The 23526-nt window shown below is 41.0% G+C and overlaps 1 protein-coding gene, 1 non-coding gene and 1 pseudogene across 21 annotated transcripts in view; 1 reads left to right on the top strand and 2 right to left on the bottom strand.

The window, feature by feature from the left end:
• Positions 1-4434, bottom strand: part of LOC150021836 (uncharacterized) — a 28378-nt pseudogene extending 23944 nt beyond the window's left edge.
• CLASP1 (cytoplasmic linker associated protein 1) overlaps positions 1-23526 on the top strand; it is a 336932-nt gene that overhangs the window by 130313 nt on the left and 183093 nt on the right. For 19 of the 20 annotated variants that reach the window (XM_090279150.1, XM_090279145.1, XM_090279172.1 and 16 more), the window contains 5 exons: positions 4571-4649; positions 6407-6510; positions 7335-7426; positions 10464-10539; positions 16217-16314. In XM_090279150.1, coding sequence (XP_090135276.1) covers positions 4571-4649; positions 6407-6510; positions 7335-7426; positions 10464-10539; positions 16217-16314 — 449 coding nt within the window. Of the gene's footprint in view, positions 1-4441; positions 4484-4570; positions 4650-6406; positions 6511-7334; positions 7427-10463; positions 10540-16216; positions 16315-23526 lie in introns of those variants that run through there. The other variant, XM_090279207.1, reaches the window with a different exon arrangement.
• On the bottom strand, positions 3873-3998 carry LOC150021837 (U4atac minor spliceosomal RNA). Its single transcript, XR_016513810.1, has one exon. It is a non-coding gene; the product is annotated as a U4atac minor spliceosomal RNA (small nuclear RNA).

The following is a 23526-nucleotide window of genomic DNA, read 5'->3' on the forward strand; positions in this document are numbered from 1 at the left end:
TGGATTTCCAGCCCCAGTTGAGGGGGTTATCTGGGCCAACAATATTTGAGGGCTTTGGAATCCAACCTTTGTTCTCCTAGACCCGTGATGATCCAAAGTGATTTTCAGTTCCTCGTTTTCTCTTTCTCAGATATAAATGGCCCTAGGCCAAAAGTGGATCATTTGCTGTATGCTTCTCTCTCTGAATTTTAGTTTTCTTATGTTTTATAACCTGGTAATTCTTCTGTGCCTTCTTAGTTCTCTGATGTTTTCAAGCAGATGTTCTTTTATGTTATATTCAGCATTTTTAGTTGTTTTTGACATGAGGATTAGTTTACATTATTTAGCCATTACCTCCTTTTAAAAACATGTTTTTTTAAAAAAAGTTGTAGGACAAAGGAACTGCATTGGACCTTGAGAACTCACCCGTTCCAGATTAATTTATTACTAGTCGATAAAATAGGAGTTTACTGATCACCTTCCATGTACCCTGAATTGTGCTATATATTATGAAAATTTTGAGGGACTGTGAGTCATAGTATTCCTTACATTCAAACAATGTTTATCTGGGGAAACAACCATAAACTCAGAAAATTAAATGGAGCCCTGGCCAGGTAGTTCACTTGCTTAGAGTGTTGTCCTGGTACAGCAAGGTTGCAGGTTTGATCCCCAGTCAGGACACATAACAAGAATCCAACAATGAATTCATAAATCAGTGGCACAACAAATTGATGTTTCTCTCTTGCTCCCCTCTCCACATCTCTCTCACAAATAAATAAATAAATTTTAAAAATGAATATTAAGTGGAATATTGGAGGAGGTGCTCAAGGGTATTGCACAGTTAATGGCTTAATGAAAAGTATTAAAGACAGTAAATACTGGGTGTGAGCCTTACCCCTCCCTGCCTCTTCTCTCTCTCTCTCAGGCCATCTTCCTCATGGTGGTCACAGTGCCCTGTCTGAAAGGTCCAGCTCCTCTGTCACTCTCCCTTTTCCAGGACCGCTCTTCAGTAAGTCCTTCACTGTCTTCAAGACATGTCTGAGGGCCTTGTGGAACTGGCTGCCATGTGACTTCCAACCCCTCTCTGCTCCACCTCTGGTCATCTGTGGCAGATATCTCATTCCTCCCCCCTTAGCACAGGCTCTTCCCTCTGCTTGGAGGTTTTCTCTTCCTTTGGTGTGAGACTAGTTTTTAAAACTACATCATGCGATGTAATCCTTTCTGGGAAGCCTTCTCTGCCAGCCCCAGCCCTTTGTCCTCAGGAATCATAGGCCTCCATAGGACTAGTGATTAGTACCTATTACCCATGGTAAATGGCAGTGCTAGTAGCCAGCATGTCGATAGTTTAGCCCATATCATGCATCAAGTGCCATCTCAAGCATTTCACATGCACACAGTGACCTATGAGGTAGTGAGGTAGCTGTTAACAGTTTCCCTCATTTTACAGGTGAGGAAACTGAGGTACAGAAAGGCTTCACAGCTAATAATTAGAGTGGTCTTCTGAGCAATGACTTTATTAATTTATTCCCTTCTCTGATAGGGAATTGGAAACAGGAGAAGGTTCTGAACTGTGAAGATAAACATGCATGGGTGATGATTCCATGTCTTGCCCACTGGAACTGTGACACAGGGTGAACTAGACAATTATGTACAAATCCCTCTGCTTATTTCCAAAGTCCAATTGTGCATTCTGTTGTAAAGGTGCTTGGGACTGTGTACTGTTTCTGCCAACCCAGTCTTCTTGGAGAGTCTCTGGACTCCCCAGTTTATCTGGGCAAGACATTTTGACTTACTGTCTAGGACTTAGCTAGGCCTATTTTGGTGAGACCTACCAATTAAACCTCCATCCATCCTGGAAGAGCTTAAAGTTGTGTTCCCCCAAATTCCACGGGTAGGTTAACTGACATGGACTCGTCGTTGGCAGCCGTCCGTCTCGAGAGACGATGGTGTAGCTTCTTAGGAGTCTATCTGCACCGCCGAGAATGGCTGTGCAGTCCGACTCGGGAGTGACACGGTATCTGTCTCCTCCCGTGTTGAATCGACATCTTGCGATGACGCTGAAGCTACAGAGCCTGGGCAGGGTGATATGGAGGGTCTGCTGTTGCCCATGCAGCAGACCCCCCCTCTCTTCGCAGCTGAAGGGTCCAAGGGAAAGACGGAGTCAATACAGCTTGGCTTCAGGTGCGCCGCAGGAGTTGCCGGTGTTGACTACAACGTCAAACCGCCTTAGGGACTCCGGCTCCGGATTTTCTGTCGGGGTTTACTCCCTTAGCCTTTCCCCTGAAGAGGTATGCCGCAAGGCAGCGGAGGTTTTTTGGAGTCAGAGTTTTCCTTCTCTGATGTACCCTTGTTACAGAAACAGGGGAGTCCCTGTTTGACATGGACTGTTATATCTGAAAATACAGTAGTCCACTTACACCTTAGTATTGAATGAATTATGAAGAGATGTGGGAGAAAAGAAGGCAGCATTATTAATGTTTCTGTAGTGAATAGCAACACTTTACCCCCAACTAGTAATGCAATCATCCGATGCTTAGGATTTTATCAGGGAAAAGCCAGTTCCAATTAATTGATAGGTTGCTCTTTTTTTTAAAAAACAACAACTTTAATTTGTATAACAGTTTTGAATTTATGGAAAAATTACGAAAGTAGTGAGGAGTCTCCATGTATCCCCACCCAGTCTCCCTATTATAGGCACCTATCCCCACCCAGTCTCCCTATTATAGACACCTAACATTAGCATGGTTTATTTGTTACAAAAAATAAACCGATATTGATACATTATTATTAATGAAGTCAGTTTATTTAGGTTTCCTTAGTTTTTATCTAATGTCCTTTATCTGTTACAGGATTGCATCCAGGATACCACATTACATGTCTCCCTGGATTCCTCTTGGCTGTGACAATTTATGACTTCCCTTGCTTTTGATAACTTTGTTTTTAAGTAGTACTGGTATGGTATTTTGTAGGATGTTCCTCTATTTGAATTTTACGTTTTTCTTACAATAGGCCAGGCTTATGGCTATTGAGGACAACCTCTGATGCAAAATGCCATTTTAATCACATGTTCAGCACACATAATATCAACATAATTTATGACCATTGTTAACTTTGATTACCTGGCTGAGGTAATGTTTGTCACTTTAAAGTTGAGGGACTTACCATCAAAATGTGGTACTTAATCCTCTAGCTCATGAATAAAGTCATTATTTTGAAGTTTTATACCATTACATATTTTAAAAAACTGTTTATAAACCAAAGTCCTCTTTATAAAAACATTTAAAATTATTTCCTTTAATATCAAATCGCCAGTTCTTTGCAAGGACAGTTTATGTATTATGCTGATTATTGGGTAAATTTTGATTCCTTCAGTTTTGAAGCAGTGGATTCAAAGTTGAATGGAAAAGCCTGCAGTTTTTGCTTTTAATATTAGTTGCAAAACACAGGGGCAGGCAGATGCAAGGAATCATAATTACCATTGCTTGAGTTTATTTCATTTGTTGTTTTGTATGAAACCTAGACTGTGCTCCAGCTCTATTTTCAAAGCATGTTTTAACAAAATTACACAATGCAAAACTGCTTCCTATGGAAAAAGAATTTGTATTGCCATTACTTTTCTGATATCTAATGGGTCTTTCCATAAATGGATCAATAGCCTAGTAAATCATGTTAACTGCTTATAAAGCGAGGTATCTACATGTTTAGAAGTACACGTGTAGTCTACAAGCCAGAGTAAGTTTATAGCTGAGAAACAGTATAAGGTGAAGTCCACACGGGCTCTGTTTGCCATCTGTTGGTTAAACGCGGAAATACCATAGCACTAGTTTTTAAATCTACATTTTGGATTTGCTTTTTAACTCAGAATTTGTGGAAAAAAAGAGCGTGTGTTTCTTTTTTCCAAAAATTGCACCAAAGAAAAGCAGAGCTTTAATTGATGCGAGTGTGTTGTTAAGGCGTTAGCAGTACTATCCTCACTATTCGTTCATTGGACAGTAACGCAACCCCAAGAAAAGGATGGTTGGTTTGGTTTGTGCGTGCGCTGCAAGGAGAATTGGCCAATACCTGGTAAGGTTGTGGTGACTAATTTTCAAGTCCCCGGCGTAGTCGTCCGTTAGTTAGTGTATGTAAGCTGACCACAGGTCCCCGAAGCAAAACTCCGACTCCTTGTTTTCTGAGGCTTCTGAGAGAACGAAGTGGCCCCTCTGTTTTACCCAGAAGGCCACGCTCCTCCCGCGATATTATTTGCATATACACTCCTCGCCGGGGCGGGGCCAACAGGGGGCGGGGCTGCGTCTTATTTTTGTGGCTCTGCAGCTGGCTTAGCTCCTGGGATGTGGCCGGGCTGTGGCAGCTTTTTATTTCGTTTTTCGTCACCGACCATTTCCCACTGAAACCGTAAATGGGTCTTCTGTACAGCCCTCCGCTGATAACCAGTTTAATCTCTCCAGTCGGCATGCGCTCTGGCATGCGCTCTCTGGACTCGGACGGCGCCTGAGCCGGAAAGGTGGGGGCGTTCCGGGCGCTGCGGGGCTAGGGCCCTGGGCTCCTTGCTGGCGGCTGACAGGGTCCCGGTGTTTCCCATTCATTGCAGGTGGTTCTTCTGGGGATGGACATCCTGTCTGCGCTGGTCACCCGGCTGCAGGATCGGTTCAAGGCGCAGATCGGCACAGGTGAGCTGTGGGCAAGTGTGGGGCGGGTCCCTAGACTCTCCACTCTCTTGCCTCCAGCCTTCCCTCGGTCTCCCCTATTCCTCCAGTTAGCTGTGCCCAACGCTCCCAGCTAGCACCCTTCCTGTCCCTTCCTGCCCCTCTCCCGTCCCCTCTAGTCCTCTCAGCCCCCTGCCAACACCCCAGCCCCTTCCTCCAGTCACCTCCTGCTGGGGCTGTGCCACTTCCTGCCCTCCGCTCCTGGGCTCACCCCGGACCCACTGGCCTTGATCTCGTGGCCTTACTGCATCTGCTGGCATCGCTGCCCAGTACTTTTCTGTTGGCTTCTTCCAACCTTTGTGCTTTAGTACGAAGTATTACTGATGATGCTTTTATTTCTTACACAAATTAGCTGTCACATTTTAGTGGCAACCGGGTCGTATTTGTCCCCGAACTTCCGAGAGACGTTCCTCCTTTGAGAAGTCCTGCAAATCTCATGCAGTTGTATTTTCTCCAGATAATTGCTGGTATTATTGTCACTTAAAAAAAAATTACTTATAGAGAGAGAGAAAAAGGAACATTGATTTATTGTTACACTTACTTGTGCATTCATTGGTTGATTTCTCGTATGTGCCCTGACTGGGATGGGTATTGGGACAACTCTCTAACCTGACCAGCGCCATTTTCACTTTGATTGTAAATGTCATTACAAGTGTGTAGCAAATGATCATTTTCTTATTTTGAAGAGAAAACAATATGCCAGTAAAATGAAATTAACCACGGGTTTCATAGATTTAGATATGATTTAGTCATCTCTGAATTCCTGATCTCTGGGATTTTATAATGACAGCGTAAGCACTAAGCAGATAAGTGTGTGCAAGTATTTCCTTATGGATGCCTCCGTTTCAATTGCTATATGTGTATTTGTTATTTTCTGTTAACTTTCTGGTTAGTGTGCTCCTTCGGTTAAAGTTAAGAACTGTTTTCCCATTCTGGAACTAAGTGTCCATCTATAAATAAAAAACTCCTTACTTTTAGAAATTCAGTATTTTAATAGTGTTCCATTTTCCTCACTTTTAGAAATTCAGCGTTTTAATAGTGTTCCATTTTCCTCACTTTTAGAAATTCAGCGTTCTAATAGTGTTCCATTTTCCTCCTAAATTAGCTGAATTGTTCAGAAATATCTCTTGTAGAAGAAAGGTTCTTAGACTCTTAAAAGAAGCTGACCTCTGGTAGATATTTGCACTAGCCAGTGTCCCACACCCCACATGTATGGAAGAGGAGTAAGAGAGCTGGATTCTGTCTGATAAGCCTGTGTGTGTGTGTGTTATGTAAAATTAAAACACATGGTGTAGACAAAACATAGATCGAGGTATAAGTGCTTGCTCTTTCTGTACCCCCAATCAAATAGGCTGGAGCCCTTCTCTCTTATGCACCTAAATTTCCTTTGGTGTTGATTCTTTCCTGCCAAGGTATTCCATTGACATCCAGTTTAATATATCACCAGCATAAGAATATATTGGGAGCTGACTGGAGGAAGATGTGGTAAAGAAGAAGACAAATAGTATGCCCATGCAAAAAAGATCTTGCTGATTCTTAAAGTAGTTCCCAAAGATTTTAACAAGGAGAGCAGTACTGGTGGAATTGGTGGTTTTAGATGAGGGACCTCATTTAGGCCAGGATTTTGTCTTCCCAGTTAATTGAAATATCAACAGTTGGTGGTAACCTCATACCCCACCCCAACGGGTATTCATTTGATCAGTTTCCGTTTTGATTTCTAGTGCTGCCAAGTTTAATAGACAGACTGGGAGATGCTAAAGACTCCGTGAGGGAGCAAGACCAGACTCTGCTGCTAAAGATCATGGATCAAGCTGCTAGTCCCCAGGTAGGACAAGGGAAGCGTTTTGTGGCCAGCTGGCGTGTGTGTATTCTCCTAACATCAGTGGGTTACTCCATGTAGAAAGACTTTATTTCTTCTAATCTGATGTATTTCAGATGAACATTTTCATAGCGTCTATTTGCCCACCCCATATTTAAATAAATAATAAATAGCAAAGGATATATTTTGAATAAATAAGTGGATTTAACATGGGTTTTGAGTGCTTGGTTTAATCCATAGACTCAAGCTCAGTTACGTAATTGATACTGTGTTTTAAGAGCGATTGTGGTACTTGGGGTGTTAGGAGGCCTGGCTGGAGCCTTGGTCTCTGTCTTCTAGTGAGCTGGCGCTGCTGAGACAGACAAACAGAGGGATGCGCCCCCGCTTTCAAGGGTTCAACTGTCCATTGTTTTGGGGGGGGCGGTCATCAGAAAAAGTTTTCCCAGGGATGGTAAAAACTAGACTGGCTTCAAAAGATGAGCAGATACTTGACTTGTGGGTAGGGTATAGACAACTGCTCCAGGCTGAGAGCAATATGAGTGTGTCATCTTCGAAGTCACCCAAGCTTTTTTGGTGTCCCTTTTCTCACCCATAAAATGGGGACAGCTATACCTCCTTTTAGGGTCATCGGAGAATTAAATGCAATTATATAGGGGAATGTGTTTTGAAAAAACTTAATTTGATTACAAATGTAAGTTGCCATTTTTCAGTATGCCCTTGAGATAACTAAATGGGTTGGTAGTGGCTGGGACTAACTTGGCCCCCTATGAATAAAAAAAATGCAGAAGTCTCTTCCTCTTCTCTTTTCACCTGCCCTTTGCCGTCTGCAGTATGTGTGGGACCGAATGCTGGGAGGCTTCAAGCACAAGAATTTCAGGACTCGGGAAGGCACATGTGTCTGCCTTATTGCTACACTCAATGCGTAAGTCTGCGTGGGGACTGAGGGTTTCCTTGGCTGAGCTTTTTTATTTTTATTTTGGAATAACGATGGATTTCAAGAAGTTGCAGACAACTGTACTGGGAGGTGCTATGCACCCCCTCTTCCCCACTGTCTCCCAAGGTTATCATCTTGCCTATGCAATGACAACACTAGGAAATTGATATTGATACAATCCACATAGCTTATTCAGATTCCTCCAATCACACATGTGTGTGCAGTTCTGCACAGTTCTGTCACATGTGTAGCTCCATGTACCTATCACCACTGTCAAGGTACAAACCTGTCCTTCATCCCAGGCTCTCTCACGCTGTCCCTTTGTAGTCAGTCCCTGATCTCTGGCAACCACGAATCTGTTCTCTATCTCCATGACATGAAAAGAATGTTATGTATGAGGGGTGAACCCCCCCCCCCCATACCCATATTTTACTTACTAAAAATTGTGTATTTATTCTTACATGTTCAAACTTCAGTCAACTTCAATGTACTCTCCATTTGATGCAGTGCATCTATTGAGACATTTTTTCCACTGCTCAAAACAGATTTTGAACTCGGCAGTTTTGATGCCTTTTAGTGCTTCTGTTTTTTTGTTATGCCTCTTCCATATCTGCAAGACAGTTCCCTTTGAGCACTTTTTTTATGTGAGGAAACAAAAAAAATGTTGCTCTGGGCAAGATCAGATGAATAGGGAGGGTGGGCAAAGGGGTCATGCTGTTTTTGGTCAAAAACTGCTAAACACTCAGCATGGTATGGGCAGGTGCACTTGTAGATCACCCATCATGATATGGGCAAACGCGTTGAAAGAGTCTTCAAAAAAAATTAACTGAAGCTAAATGCAGCCTCTCACAACAACGCCAGCTGGTACACTGATACACATGGGTTCCTAGAACACTCACCTTGCAGAGGAAGCCTGCACTACAAGGGGCCCACCCTCCAGAAGATAATTCCAGGTTCTTTTGGGGGTTCCGCCTCATAAATGGAAACACATATAGTGTAATCCTTTGAGACTGGCTTTTTTCACTCCACATACTCTCCTTGAGGTTGCATATATGTTGTTGATTAAACAATAGTTCATTTCTTCTTATTGCTGAGTAGAATTCCATGGCATAGAGGTATCACAATTTGTTTAATTATTTACCTGTTGAAGGACATTTGGAATCATTTACAGTTTTTGGCTATTACAAATAAAGTGGCCATGAACGCATGTACAAGTTTCTGTTTCACCATCAGCTTTCATTTCTCTTGGGTCAGTGTAATTGCTGCTCATTTGGTAAGTTGATTTTTAGTTTTAAAAGAAACTCCCAAACTATTTTCCTGAGTTTTCTATATCATTTTATATTTCTACCAGCAATGTATGAAAGAATCAATTTTTTTTCATATCCTTGCTAGCATTGAATGTTATTACTGTTTTTAATGTTAGCCATTTTGATACATATCTGGTGACATTTCATTGTGTTTTGAATTTGTATTTCCTTAATGACTGTTGATGCTATGAGAAATGCTCACAGTAAAACACCAGGACACAGGACTTAAGCAGTAAATGAGGCATTTGTTTATTCACGGATTTGCAAGTCCGGGTGCAGCCTAACAAAGGGAGCGCACCAGGGCTTAAAGCAGGCTGCTTTTTATCTTAAATGCAATTAACTCCTTTTTCCTCTCCTTCCCTTTTCTCTCCACCCCCCCCCCCCCCCCCCCCATACTTCAGAGTTACAATCCAATGCGATTGACTAAATCACCTAAGGGTAGCAATTAGTTCATGAGTAAATTTCCTCATCTCACTGACCATGCATAGTTCCCAGGTGATAAATATTCCATGATGGGCGTCCCTCACACTCTGGGTTATCTCTGACTGTTTATGTCTTCAGTCTCATGTCTTCAGCCACAATTTCCTAGGTGATAAATATTCCTCAGCTCTGACAATCTGTGTCTCTAGCCCCTCTTAAAAGTTTTCTTAACCTACTTACGACATTCTCTTTTGCTGCTAATCATTTCTTACCCGTTTGAGTGTCACTTTTATCAGTACCTCACAGCGCTGAACATTTTTTGTGTGCTTATTTGTAGGAGAGGTTTTGTAAAATTAAAAATTACAAAACACTTTTTCTGATTGTGAAAGTAATATTGTATATGTTATAGAAAATTTACATAAAGAAGAAAATAATGTTTACCTCTAATTGTACCACCTTCAGATAACTAATCACTATTAACTGTGGTGCATTTTATTAGAGGCTGTAAAGTTAGATTATTTTTAAAAACAAAATTGGGATTATAACATTTATATTAGAATGTAAATTTTTTCACTCTAAATGTGTTAGCCTTTTCAGTGCTATTAAATTTGGCCATACATATTGGAAGCTTTTAAAAAATGTTTCTAGCCTTTGATCACAGTAGTTTCACTTTTAGGAATTTATCCTTAGGAAGCAACCGGATTACCAGAGAGAGTTGTATTCACAAAGGATATTTGTGACAGCATTTATGATGGTGTACTGTTGTAAATAAATATTCTCCCACAGGGCAGTGTTTAGTTGAAATGCTCTGCAGCTGTTTTATCATAGTCTTTTCATTCAGCCATTATTACCTGACTGTTGTAGCATCAAGCTGTGCGCAGATGGAGAATTGAGGGACTTCCAGTTTAGTTGAGTATGCCGAGCTGGACAAAATGGGAACCATTAGGTGACAAAATAGTAATGCAGAGGCAACTATATGGGAGATAAACAAGACTGGGAAAGGCTAAAGCTCTCACTTGGCCTTAAGGGTTTGGAGCCAGATTGGAGAGAGCCTGAGTACCAGGGAGAGGACATGTCAATGAGAAGCACTAATGGTTTTGAACTCTGCAAAGGGGACACCCCAGCACATTTATTTTAGAACCAGGTGGGAAAACGATGGGGAAGGTGGGAAGGGGAGGTCCTGGGTGTGAGGTAGTAAACAGGACCTGGGGGACGGAGAGCGAGAGGTGAGTTTGAGCAGAGTAGCTTCTTTCTGTTCTCTGTTCTCACCAACAATAAAACATTCCTTTTGTTTTCAGCTCTGGAGCACATACTTTGACACTAAGCAAGATTGTGCCACATATATGTAATTTACTTGGAGATCCAAATAGCCAGGTGAGTGTGTTTTAATGAGAAAGAATAATCATTGGTCATAGACAGCTGAAATGCATGTTGGTGTTCTGTGTGCACCTCGTAGGTCGGTGGGACTTTGTTCATCTTTATAGAACTCTTGATTATTGTTTAAGATAATTAGCATTAAAGTCCATAAGCATTTATAAGATATCATTGGTAAATGTGGTGACCACTCTGCCCTCTTCTCTACATGGGCTGAGAATTAGCCTTTAAAGAGATGTCATCCAGGCTGGCCTCCAAGATAACATTACTCTGGCTACCATCACTGCAGCCAGAAGAGGATGGGCATAGGGGGTGAGCGATCAATTCTGATTGAAGTTAAACAGTAATTGTTTGTGTGTGGGGGGGAAATTGATTGGAAGGGCCTGGGAACTTCTCTGAAGCCATGGAAATGTTCCATGTTTTGCTTTGGGTGGTAGCCATACTGGTATGTACACCTATGGAAACTCCTTGAACCCTTAGGAACTGTATATATTTTATGTAAATTTTACCCAAATTAAAAACAAAACAATATGAAAAACAAAACAAAATCTCACAAAGCACCGCTTCCTTAGTGTAAAGGGTGGCAGAGGAGTTGGTAATCTGTGACTGGTTACCAGGTAGCTCATGAAGCCTTACAGGTGTGTGCTCCAGAACTGCCAGTTCTCTTACCTCATTCACTTTTGCTTATCACTGAGTCATTTGTATGACATTAAGAAAAACACTTCATTAGATAAAGTGGCTCAAAATAGGGACAAAAATTTACCAAAGAAATATGTATAATGAACAGGTCTTCATTTTAAATCTTGATTTGTAATTGCCAAAGTGCCTTCCTGTTTTCACCAGTTTCTGGGACACCTCCCATTTGTTCTTATTCTTTCCTCTTCATTTCATTTTTGCTCTTAATCTCAGTTATATTTTCCCACCTTCTCTGCTGCTCTCTAGGGTGCTTTTCTTTCTGTCTCTAGCAGGCTCACTGCCCCAGCTGTCTCCTTGGTCTCCCTTGTTGGTACCCACTTCTTTGCACACATTCTCTTGCCCAGCCTTAAATATATGACATTGGAAATATAATTTCTAGATATTTTTACTTATAGAATTATATTTTATGTTCAACATTAATTTAAAAATAAACAAGCTGCCCTGGCTGGCGAGGTTCAGTGGGTTGAGCACTGGCCTGCAAACTGAAAGGTTGCTGGTTCGATTCCTGATCGGGGCACATGGCTGAATTATAGGACAGGTTCTCCTGTTGGGAACATGCAAGAGGCAGCTGATTAATGTTTATCTCACACATTAGTGTTTCTCTTCCTCTCTTTCTCCCTCCCTTCTGCTCTCTCTAAAAAAAAAAAAATTAATGAATTTTTTCTAGAAAATCGTCGGCAGCCGTCCGTCTCGAGAGACGATGGTGTAGCTTCTTAAGAGTCTATCTGCACCGCCGAGAATGGCTGTGCAGTCCGACTCAGGAGTGACATGGTATCTGTCTCCTCCCGTGTTGAATCGACATCTTGCGATGATGCTGAAGCTACAGAGCCTGGGCAGGGTGATATGGAGGGTCTGCTGTTGCCCATGCAGCAGACCCCCCCTCTCTTCGCAGCTGAAGGGTCCAAGGGAAAGACGGAGTCAATACAGCTTGGCTTCAGGTGCGCCGCAGGAGTTGCCGGTGTTGACTACAACGTCAAACCGCCTTAGGGACTCCGGCTCCGGATTTTCTGTCGGGGTTTACTCCCTTAGCCTTTCCCCTGAAGAGGTATGCCGCAAGGCAGCGGAGGTTTTCTAGAAAATAAATAACTGTAAACTATTAAAAAATTCTAAATTGCCCCTTTCCCCTTTTTGGTGTTAACCTTCACTTTTGTTTTCTGGGAAAAAAGTCCTTTATAGAGGTCATAGTTGGAGGATATTGCTGCTGCCACACAATATCCTTTAGTGGAGCGAAAAAGCCAGCCTGGCTAGTTGAACTTAATCGTTTCTAATGCAGTTGCTCAACTTTGGCCACATGGGTAATAGGAGTAGTCACACTGGGCCTGTGGGAGATGAACACTGGGGATAAAATGAGGTTGGTGCCCTATGGGGCTCTGTCAGCAGTCTGTGGTAGACAGATATAGCCAGAGTTTTCCAGTCCGAGTGCTCTGAAGATAATTGTGTATTCACATCTGCTTTCAAAGTGTTATCTGCACAAAAACAAAAAGAGAAAAGAAAGTGTTATCTGCACATATATGTATGCAGGCACAGACACGCACAGTTCATGTCTGTCAGGACCTCTCTTACCAGGAAACTTCCCTATGCTTCTCACTAGTCTTTCCTGCTAGTCATTGGCCCTTGAGGGTCAGAACTATAACTTGCTCATTATTGTTCCAGGACTACATTCTAGCAGTTTTAGGATTGAGTCAACACCCCACAGCTGTTTGAGTGACTTGTCATTCTTAGCTGTTTATTTATGTCTCAGACCAGACAGGACAGTTGTGTCTTGGCAGTGCTGCCCATGCACTCTGGTATCTGGGTATCTGACATAGTTAGTCTTCAGCTGTAGTATGGAGAGCTCACCGCTGGCTCTGCAGGAGGCAGCTGACACTGAATGGGAATTCTGCAGACACTCCTGCCTTAGAAGATGCCAACTTGTTTGTATATTATTCTGAGTGCAGAGTGACTCAGAGCAGGGGAAGCCCCTCAGAAGCTAATGGGAGTGACCCACAGATTGATATATGGGATATGTGCTTAGGATGCTTTTGGCTCCAAGTAACTGAAATCCCAACTCAGAATCGCTAGAGCAGGGGGAGAATGTATCATCCTGCATAAAGAGGAAGGGGACTCTAGAGTTGGTTAGTGGAACAGTGATTTCCCCAGAGACTTAGGGTCTTGGCTGTCTCAGCCCTTGGGCTTTGTCCTTTGCGGCTTTCCCCAGGGGCACAGACCAGGGACAGCCCAGCAGCATGCATGTTCAGCAGACCTAGTAGACAAAAGCCTGGTGCTTCCTGTGTTCCTGTCCTGTTTTCCACGTTTCCATATTAAAATGTTCAAAGTTATGTAGAAGTAGAGAGAATGACATGTGTCTCAACATGTCCATCATTGAGCTTCAGCAGCTAATAAGGAAAGGCCAGTTTAGTTCCATCTGTTTCCCCTCCCCCGTCCCAATATTTTGAAGCAAATCTTAGACATCATTTCATTTAATTCTTAAATACTCTAAAAGGTAAGGGCTCTTTTTTTTTTTTTTTTACTTCTTCAAAAACACAGCTTTAACACTGTCACTCCTCCCATTTATCAAGAATGAGCAATTCTCTCATATCACCAATGACTCAGTCAGTATTCCATTTTTGCAAATTGTCTCATGTTTTTTAGTTTCCTGCATTTCTCTTTGCAAGGGCGAAGAAGCATTTTTCTGAAGTTTCCTGTAGATCTCCCTCATGTTTCATTGTTGAGAATGACATTGCTTGCCCCGGTGTTACCTAGTGACTGGCAAGGGATTAGGATTATGTGATGGTCTTTACTCCCTGATCTGAGGACAGGGTTTGTTTCCTTTAGTGGAGATTGCAGAATAAGGCTTGTGTTTGTTTACAAGGAGGACAGGAGCAGTGACTAAAGAAGGCAGCTTGCTGTCTTAAGACATCTTACACATAGGAAGTCCCTTTTCTTTTTTTAATTTTAATTTTTATTCTTTTTTTTTTTTTTTTTAGAGGGAGAGGAAGGAAGAGAGAGAGAGAGAGAGAGAACCATTGATTCGTTGTTTCACTTAAGGAAGTCCCTTTCCTAGATGAGGTTGATACACATCTTCAAAGCCTAAAAACATTTTAAAATGTCTGAGTACTATTGACCTCAGTGCCCTTTGCAGCCGGACTGTGCGCAGAGTAGGGGAGAAGGAAAGCCTCCGTTGAGGACTTGACTGACAGCTGAGAAGTGGGGAAGTGGGGCTGCAGGCCCCAGGTGACATGGCAGTGCGTGCAAGGCCCCGATGAGCCCGGGCAGGTCTGCGGCACCCGCTGTCTGAGGCAGGCTGGCTGTGGGGCTGTGCTGCTGTTCTCAGAGGACAGGGTAGACTTGGCTTCCCATCAGTTTACAGGCACACACTCTGTCCCTGGAGGGGAAGCCCTCCCTCGAATTTTAGGCTTTCTTACTTTGACACCCACAGTGGAGCACAGTGTTCTGCAGTGAGAAGGATGTGGGCAGCTTTGTTCAGAGGTAGCATTCAGCTCCTCTTTCTGCTGTTTACCTGCTGTGGGCCCCTGCAGGTGGCTCATCTCTCCAGCCGCATGCCCTCTTCTGTGTCACAGTTCATCGTGGGCCTGTGAGGAAGGTCATAGATGTGAAGACCTTAGACTCTGTAAAGCAGTGGTTCTCAACCTGTGGGTCGTGACCCCTTTAGGGGTCAAATGGCCCTTTCACAGGGGTCGCCTACGACCATCGGAAAACACATATATAGTTACATATTGTTTTTGTGATTAATCACTATGCTTTAGTTATGGTTGGGGGTCACCACAACATGGGGAACTGTATTAAAGAGTCGCGGCATTAGGAAGTTGAGAACCACTGCTATAAAGCGTTCAATTCGAGCCTGGCAGGTAGGGTTTAACATATGGAGCTCTTGTCTTTTGTAGTCCCAATGACCTGAAATGTTAGGATTCCTTTTCGTGGCGAGTCTGAGGGTAGGCAGAAATATTCTTGTTTTTCTTAACCATTTGAAAATATCTTGCAGACATGATACTTTTACTCCTAGACACTTCAGTGTGTATCTCCTAAGAACAAGAATATATTTTTATAACCATGTAATTTTTCACATTCAAGAAATTTAACATTGATACAATGACAGTGTTTGATATACAGTTCATATTCAAATTTCCCCATTTAATTCTATTCTGTCTCTTGAACCTTATTTATTGCTGCTGCTTTAGTTCATATTTGTGTTTGGCCAGACTGCTTACTTGCTCTTCCTGAAGCGTACACCCTTCACATATGCTTTCATTCCTTTCTACAGTCTGCGCCTTGTTTAGAACCTGTCTCATTCCATCTTTACCTGGTAAAATGCGGTCCCTCTAAGCACATTTTAAGTGGTTCCTTCCTCCTCCATAAAACATTCCTTGGTATCCTGTGGTGTGCTTGTTCCCTTAAACTGTGTGAGCTCTTTATGTTTTTATAAAATTATTTTATTACATCCTGCTCTGTGTTAAATGTAGAATTTATGGACTTTTTTTCCCATTTACCTTTTAGGGCTGTGAGGTTTTTTTTCACTTTTTATTTTTAATATTTTTATGAGCTTCTTGAATATAGGTCTCTATGTAGTCTCTACTACCCATTTTTCTTCTTCACTAAATGTTTGACCTAAATCCAGAATATGTTACATGGTGTTATATTTTTAGTATAATTAATTTATTTGTAGTGTTTTCTAATTTGGAAAGATGCCCTGAAAATTCTCGTTTACTGACATCGTCTTAAAGAATAAAAAAAGGTAGGGGGCAGATACGGACTTGAATTTAGGAATGGGACCTAAATTTTTTTCTACTCCTTGGAGTTTTACCTACAGATTCAAAACTGTTAAACATGTCTTCATCTAGTCAAAAGTCTAGAAAGGATTGTATTCACAATTACATTGCTAAATTGGTGATAAACTTGGGGTGGCGTATAGTCTGTTGGGTTCCAGCAGGAAGTGCTTTGGGATGACACAGAGCAGCTGTAAGATCTCTTCTTTTACATCCAGGTCCGAGATGCAGCAATAAACAGCTTAGTGGAGATTTACAGACATGTAGGAGAGCGTGTGAGGGCGGATCTCAGTAAAAAAGGATTGCCGCAGTCCCGGTGAGTTCAGACTTCTTCCTTCTCTTCTTCACTGCCCTCCCTGCTCTTTTTCAGTTAACATTTTGGTTTGCACTACTTATTTTTGTTGTGATAATTTGACTCAAAGAATGTGTGATTAGCAGATTGCTGATTGGGGATCTTGTGCAGATCATATGGCCGGGGTCTCTTCCCAGATACCTAGCCAAGTCCCATGCCATGTCTTGATTTTAGAAACATATTTAAAATTGATTGATTCTGAGAATTCAGCATTCTTTTGGTTCATATAGTTCTATGTTGTATACACACAACACCTAGTTACAGTATATGCTTAGAATACATTTGTTTGAATGGAGCCTTTTTAGAATGAGTTTCATTTAGAAAACATCTTTGAAATGGTAGTTTTCTGTTCAGTAATGCCAGTCTCACCATGTAGAAGCCAGTGCAAGGGGGTCAGCATCTTATCAGATCCAAGACAACTTGAGTGCAGTGATGTCTCTGTTTTAGTCAGAATTCTAAAAAAAACGAACAGTTATATATTTATAATTTGAACTGTTACCCAGAAACCTTACACCAAATGAATCCTAAATCCTTTGCTCTGCCCCATTCCCTTAAAGTAATATGAAAACCCTGGGAAGTGAGACATGGACTGGATACACAGAGCAGTGTGTCACAGCTTCTCAGTGTGGCCATGGAAACAGCGAGGTCCAGAGACATGAAATGACATGAGAGACCTCACAGCTACTAAGAGTCAGGGCTAAGATTGAAGCCCTGTTCTCTGGACTCGCCTTTTAATGTTCTTTATCTTGTTTCACAGAAGAGTTCGCAGAGCATCTAGATATGGGCTGGAATATTGAAATATATAAAAGTCATGTGTCTTGATGTCCCTCAGTTGGATATGACAGAAGTGGGCCCCTCACCGTAAGGTAGGGGTTCCATGAGCAGCTGACTGGGGCTCTACTTTCTTATAGCTGACCCAGTGTCACTCTCACCATGGCCTCTGTGCTGTGTACAGGATACTGAGATGGGAATAAAACTGTTTTTCATGCGCTTTACAAAAGGTAATCTGTGAGAATCGAGTTTTTATGCCCTTATTTACCAAGCTCAGCCTTCTGGATTCTGAATGGATGGTAAGAAAACATATGGTAAGAGACAAAGAGAAAGCTATTAAACAGTCCCTTGGGCAAAATTGGGGGACACAGATGACGAGGGAGAGCAGGGGCTGGAGGGAGAGGGCTGCTTGATGGTGTCATGATCATTGTTGGGAAAATAGAACTTAAGCAGTGTGACATTCTTTCCTGCTCCAGGGATGGCCTTACCATGCTGTGTAGCTCATGGTGGCCCTAGGTCATGAACAGACCATCTTACACAGTGGGATTCCTGTGTAATGTTTGAAGGTTACTGTAGTGAGCTAATAGGTCTGGGGAAATGTCACTGTAAAGGAGATCTAGAGGGGTGGTTGGAGAAGAGTCAACATAGGAGGCCTGTAACTGCTGTTTCTAAAAATGCCTGCTTGCAGAATTGGCACTGGGCTAGTGCCTGGAAACTTGGATTTGGGGAGGGTTCCCATTATTCCTAAAGAATGAGATAAGATACCTGGCCAGTATGGCTCGGTTGAAACATTGTCCCATAAACCAAAAGGTTGCAAGTTCATTTTGTTTCTGGTCAGAGCTTATGCCTAGGTTGTGGGTTCAGTCCCCAGGCAGGGCGCATACGAGAGTCAACCAATCGGTTTGTTTCTCACTTTGTCGATGTTTTTCTCCCTCTCTCCCTCCCTCCCTTCCCCTCTCTCTAAAATTAGTAATTATGTCCTTGGGTGAGGATAAAAAAAAAGTGAGATAAGAGCGGCTCACTGTGCCGCAACTGTGTAGGTGTTAGGCTGAACACCCACTTTCTTTCTGGGAGTCTGACATTTTGGTAAGTGTTAGGCAAAGAGTGTCTATGTGACTAGCCCCAGTAAAAACCGCAGGCACTGAGACTAATGAGAAGACAATATTTCACATGTTGTCACAACCCGTTGCTGCGGGAATTAACCATGTCCTGTATGACTTCACCAATGAAAACTTTAGGAAGCTTGTGCCTGGTGCCTCTGGTCTTCACCCCACATACCTTTTCCCTTTGCTTGATGTTTCTTTGTGTTATTTTACTGTGATTGTCCTGTAGTGATCATAGCTGTGATTATCACTATATGGTGAATACTGTTAGTTGTCTTGGCAAATTGTTAAATGTCGGTGTGGCCTGGTGGACCCTCAATAACAGAAGGTATTTTAGGTAAGGTCCCAGAGGCAGTTAATGCCAGAACTGGGGCTAGAACCTTCCCTTCCAGACTCCCTTCATGTGTTTCATGTGTTCTTTCTATTAACAAATACTTTTTTAAAACATGTAAAAAGCTACAGAAGATCTGGGCATCTGTTATAAGAATGGGGGTTTCTGCCATCCCATATTAACTAAAATCTTTTGAAAATATTCTGAACCAAGTGGAGAAGGCATTCCTAGTGAAATGGACCCACATGTTTCACAACCATTATTGTAAAACTCTAGATTACATAATACTTGAAGAACCAGGCTGGTAGTTGTTTAAAAACTTCGCTCTAGTGAAAGAAGCTAAAACTTCAAGTTTACAAGACAGGTAACTAAGATCTAGCATTGTGAGGGTCAGAGGCTCTGGCTGCCACCTTTATTTTGCTGGGGATGTGTCCAAAAGGTACGAGACTTTTAAAGAATCCTATCATTGTTTGGGAAATTCAGTACCTGCTGTATGTGGCTCCAAGTGGCTGACTGGAATATTTGAATATTTTAGACCTCTGTTACATCATTATAGATTTTTTTTTTGTTATTATGTGAGCATAGCAGATTTTTTTCAGCTTAGCAAGATTCCATAGGACTAAAAAATACTGTAGAATTTGCTTAATGCTTTCTAAAACTTGGATTTAGTCCTGGAATAAAAATGTTGACCCTTATGAGTTTGTTCATTGAGTGCTATATTTGAGAAGATGATTTTAACTCTTACAAAATAAATCAGCTAAATGACTTAAATAATAAGTAATCTCATTTGAGCAGCAGTTTTCTTTGTTTATTTCACATTTGGAGAAAGGAACTTGTACATTTATCAGCTTCACTTTGGAGGAGCTAGAATTACACTTTTGGGCCATGTGTTAAAAGTTATTTAAGTCTAATCATCTGGTGGCAAAGATAATACTGAACCAGATAGTAAAGTGGAGATGGAGGCTCTCTCCACCCACATAGGATCACTGTATTGTTGAGCTGTCCACTTAAGTTTATACAGTATTTGGCTGTTTTACACTGTTTAACACATTATTTTTACAGCTCATGCACATGATGTGTTCAGAAAGTAAGTATATAATTTGTAGCTATTATAAAATGTCATATAGTTATGTGATATAGCTACTAAATAAAATGTAAACAGACCTCCTATAACTCCCGTGGTTTACTTTCATAGACTCGTGGTTCGAGCACACTTTGACATTCATTTACTGTCCTCCCAGTGTATAATCTGGAAAATATTTTTACTCAATGTGGCATATGTAGTTTTGAAGCTATAGACAAAAAATACTTGTGTTAAGTTTTCCTCTGGTACCATCATTTGGGAACCAAGCTCCTGAAACAGTAGGTGCTTTAAACCTGAAGATAATTTAATTTATAGATGGAGCTGATACATGTCATCTGATGCATTGTAATAACTATCTGGTAAACTTACTTGGTGAACCTGCAGTTTTGAATAGCTTGTAATATTTGTTTTGCTATTTCATCTATTTAAAAAAAATTACATTCACTAGACATTATTACTTAATGATTTGTATTATTAAGGGAAAAATGGAAACTTTAATTTGCTTGCTGAAGCTTTGGTGCTATAGAGAGGGCAAAGGCAAAGTTGGATAAGAAATATGCTTTATGATATCTCCTCTCATTTTAAAATTTTGTTGACTGCCAGTCATTTGTTCAGAGGGAGTTGACTAGGTTTATAAGATATATTGAAAAAAGGTGGTTCCTTACCACTTCTGCCATTTCGCCTCTGAGGCAAACACTGTCACCTGTTTTTATTGATTCTTTTGTATTTACTGCTCTATCTCTAAATACTGTGCATGTACTGCTATCTCTTAATTTTTTGTCACTAGAAGAATTTTACTTCACATCATAGAGGGTAAATTTAGCTTTCTTCCTAACCTCCCTCATGTACAGCTGTCATCTCCTCATCCATCAAATACAGTCATGTTTTAATTTTGTTTAAAACATTTAGTTTACATTATGATTAGGTATGCCATTTACAGCTCACTATTTATATTTGGTGAACTTTGATTACCTTTTTTCCCCCTGGGTTAATAATCATCTTATTTTTATTTGCATAGTTGTCTACATCTTATCATGTACTAGTACTGTCTATATATTGACAGTTTGTGGAAGTTTCCTTGAGCCTGTTCCAGTCTTACTGCCTCAGTGCCTCCTGCTTACTTCATAATCTTGGCATCTCTCTTTATCATCATCCTGGGGCTTCACGTTTCCTTTCTCTGCAGGTGTGTCTGCTGTTTCTTTGCGACCACATCTTTTTACTCCCTCTTGGTTTTCTCACTCATTTTAGTTATGCATATTCTATAAAAGCTTTCTCAGAAAAGACATGGAGAAGACTTTTTGAGTCTGAGAATATGTATCTTTATTCTATATTGACATTTATAGTTGGTAAGAGTTTAGAAATCTAGGTTGGAAGTCATTTTCATCCAGAATGTTGAAACTAATGCCCATGTGTTCCAGCTTTCAGTGTTTCTACTGAGAAGTCCAAAGACATTCTTTTTTATTTAAAGATTTTATTCATTTATTTTTATAGAGATGAGGAGGGAAGGAGAAAGAGAGGGAGAGGAAACATGGATGTGTGAGGGATACATCGATGAATTACCTCTTGCATGCCCCCAACCGGGAACCTGGCCCACAACCCAGGCATGTGACCTGACTGGGAATTGAACCACTGACCTTTTGACTCAATCCACTGAGCCACATCAACCACAGCCTTTTTTGTTTGTTTGTTTGTTTAATTGATTTTTCGAGAGAGAGAAGGAGAGAAAGATCCCTTTGCTGTTCCACTTATTTATGCATTCATTGGATGATTCTTGTATGTGCCCTGACTGGGATTGAACCCTGCAACCTTGGCATAGTGGGATGATGCTCTAACTAACTGAGCCACCCGGCCAGGGCCAAAGCCATACTGATTCTTCATCCTTTGTAGATTACTTTGATTCTCTTTGCCTTCAGTGTTTGTCTGAAACTTTATTGTGATATGTCTTATATGACACTATTTTCATTGAGCTACGTACTTGGAGGACCTTTCAATTTGGAACCTCATCTTGTTTGGATCTGGGCAAGTTTCTTAAAAAATATAACTATTTGTAAATATAAATAGTTATATTATGACCACTTGAACGAGTTTTCTGATTTTTCTCTCCCATTTATGGACTCACAATTTTGCCCTGTCTTCTGTGAGATTTTCTCAAATTTATCTTCCAACTATTCTGTTGGGTGTTTGATTTAAATTTTTTCTTTTTTTGTTTTAATTTGAGAACTTTTTTTTTGTTTGCTTACTGTATATTTCATTTTTATAGTATTCTGTTCTCTTTATTTTTAAATAAGAGCTTTCTCATTAAATACTTCATATACTGTAATTTTCATTATTCACCACATGCCTGTTGAACAATTAAGTGGTTTTTAGTATATTCACAAGTCGTGTAACCATTGCTGCTATCCAGTTGTAAAACATGCTCATCAACCCAACCCCAAGGAAACACATATCCATTTCTTCCTTCCTTTTAGCTCCTGGCAACCACTAATCTACATTTTAATTCTGTGGATTTTCATTTTTGTTGTTGTTTTTAGTTTTTTTTTTAACGTGTATTTTATTGATTATGCTATAACAGTCATCCCAATTTTTCCCTCTTTTCCCCCATCTGCCAGTACCCCCTCCCCTCTACCAATCCCATCCCTTAGTTCGTGCCCATGGGTCATGCATGTAAGTTCTTTGGCTTCTCCATTTCCTATACTATTCTTAACGTCCTCCTGTCTGTTCTGTTTCTACCACTTACGCTTCTTAATCCCTGTAGCTTTTCCCCTGTTCTCCCCCTTCCTCATCCCTACTGCTAACCCTCCAGATGATCTCCATATCTATGATTCTGTTCCTGGTCTAATTATTTGCTTAGTTCCTTCTTTTTTTAGATTCAGTTGATAGTTGTGAGTTTGTTGCCATTTTAATGTTTATGGTTTTCATCTTTTTCTTTTTCTTAAATAGGTCCCTGTAACATTTCATATAATAAGGGGTTGGTGATGATCAACTCCTTTAGCTTTACCTCATTTGAGAAGCAGTTTATCTGCCCTTCCATTCTAAAGGAGAGCTTTGCTGGATAGAGTAATCTTGGTTGTAGGTCCTTCCTTTTCATCACTTTGAATACTTCTTGCCAGTCCCTTCTTGCCTGCAAAGTTTCTTTTGAGAAATCAGTTGATAGTCTTCTGAGAACTCCTTTGTAGGTAACTCTCTTCTTTTTTCTTGCTGCTTTTAAGATTCTCTCTTTATTGTTAACCTTTGGCATTTTAGTTACGATGTATCTTGGTGTTGTCCTCTTCGGGTCCAACTTGTTTGGTACTCTGTGCTTCCTAGACTTGTATGTCTGTTTCCTTTACCAAATTAGGGAAGTTTTCTTTCATTATTTTTTCAAATAATTCTTCAATTGCTTGCTCTTCCTCTTCTCTTCTGGTGTCCCTATGATTTGGATGTCGGCACTTTTCAAGATGTCTCAGAGTCTTCTTATTCTCTCCTTGGTTTTGTTTTTGTTTTTTTTTTAAATTCTTGTTTCTTCATTCTGTTCTGGTTGAATGTGTATTTCTTCCTTATATCCCAAATCATTGATTTGAACCCCAGGTTCCTTCCTTTCACTATTGCTTCCCTGTGGATTTTCCTTCATTTCACTTAGTGTAGCCTTCCTTTCTTCAGTTATGCTTTTGCTGTACTCGGTAGGTTCTCTGAGCATCCTGATCACCACTGTTTTTAACTCTGCATCTGATAGACTGGCCATCTCCGTTTTGTTTAGTTCCTTCTCTGGCGTTTTGTTCTGTTCTTCTATTTGGACCGTATTCCTTTGTCTCCTCAATTTGGCAGCCTCTCCGTGTTTGTTTCTGTGTATTAGGTAGAGCTGCTTTGACTCCCTTAGAGCACCTGTTAAGTTGTATTGGGTGGAGCCT

The sequence above is a fragment of the Furipterus horrens genome, unplaced genomic scaffold (assembly GCF_987537825.1).
Source record: "Furipterus horrens unplaced genomic scaffold, mFurHor1.1.pri manual_scaffold_1, whole genome shotgun sequence".
Taxonomy (NCBI): domain Eukaryota; kingdom Metazoa; phylum Chordata; class Mammalia; order Chiroptera; family Furipteridae; genus Furipterus; species Furipterus horrens.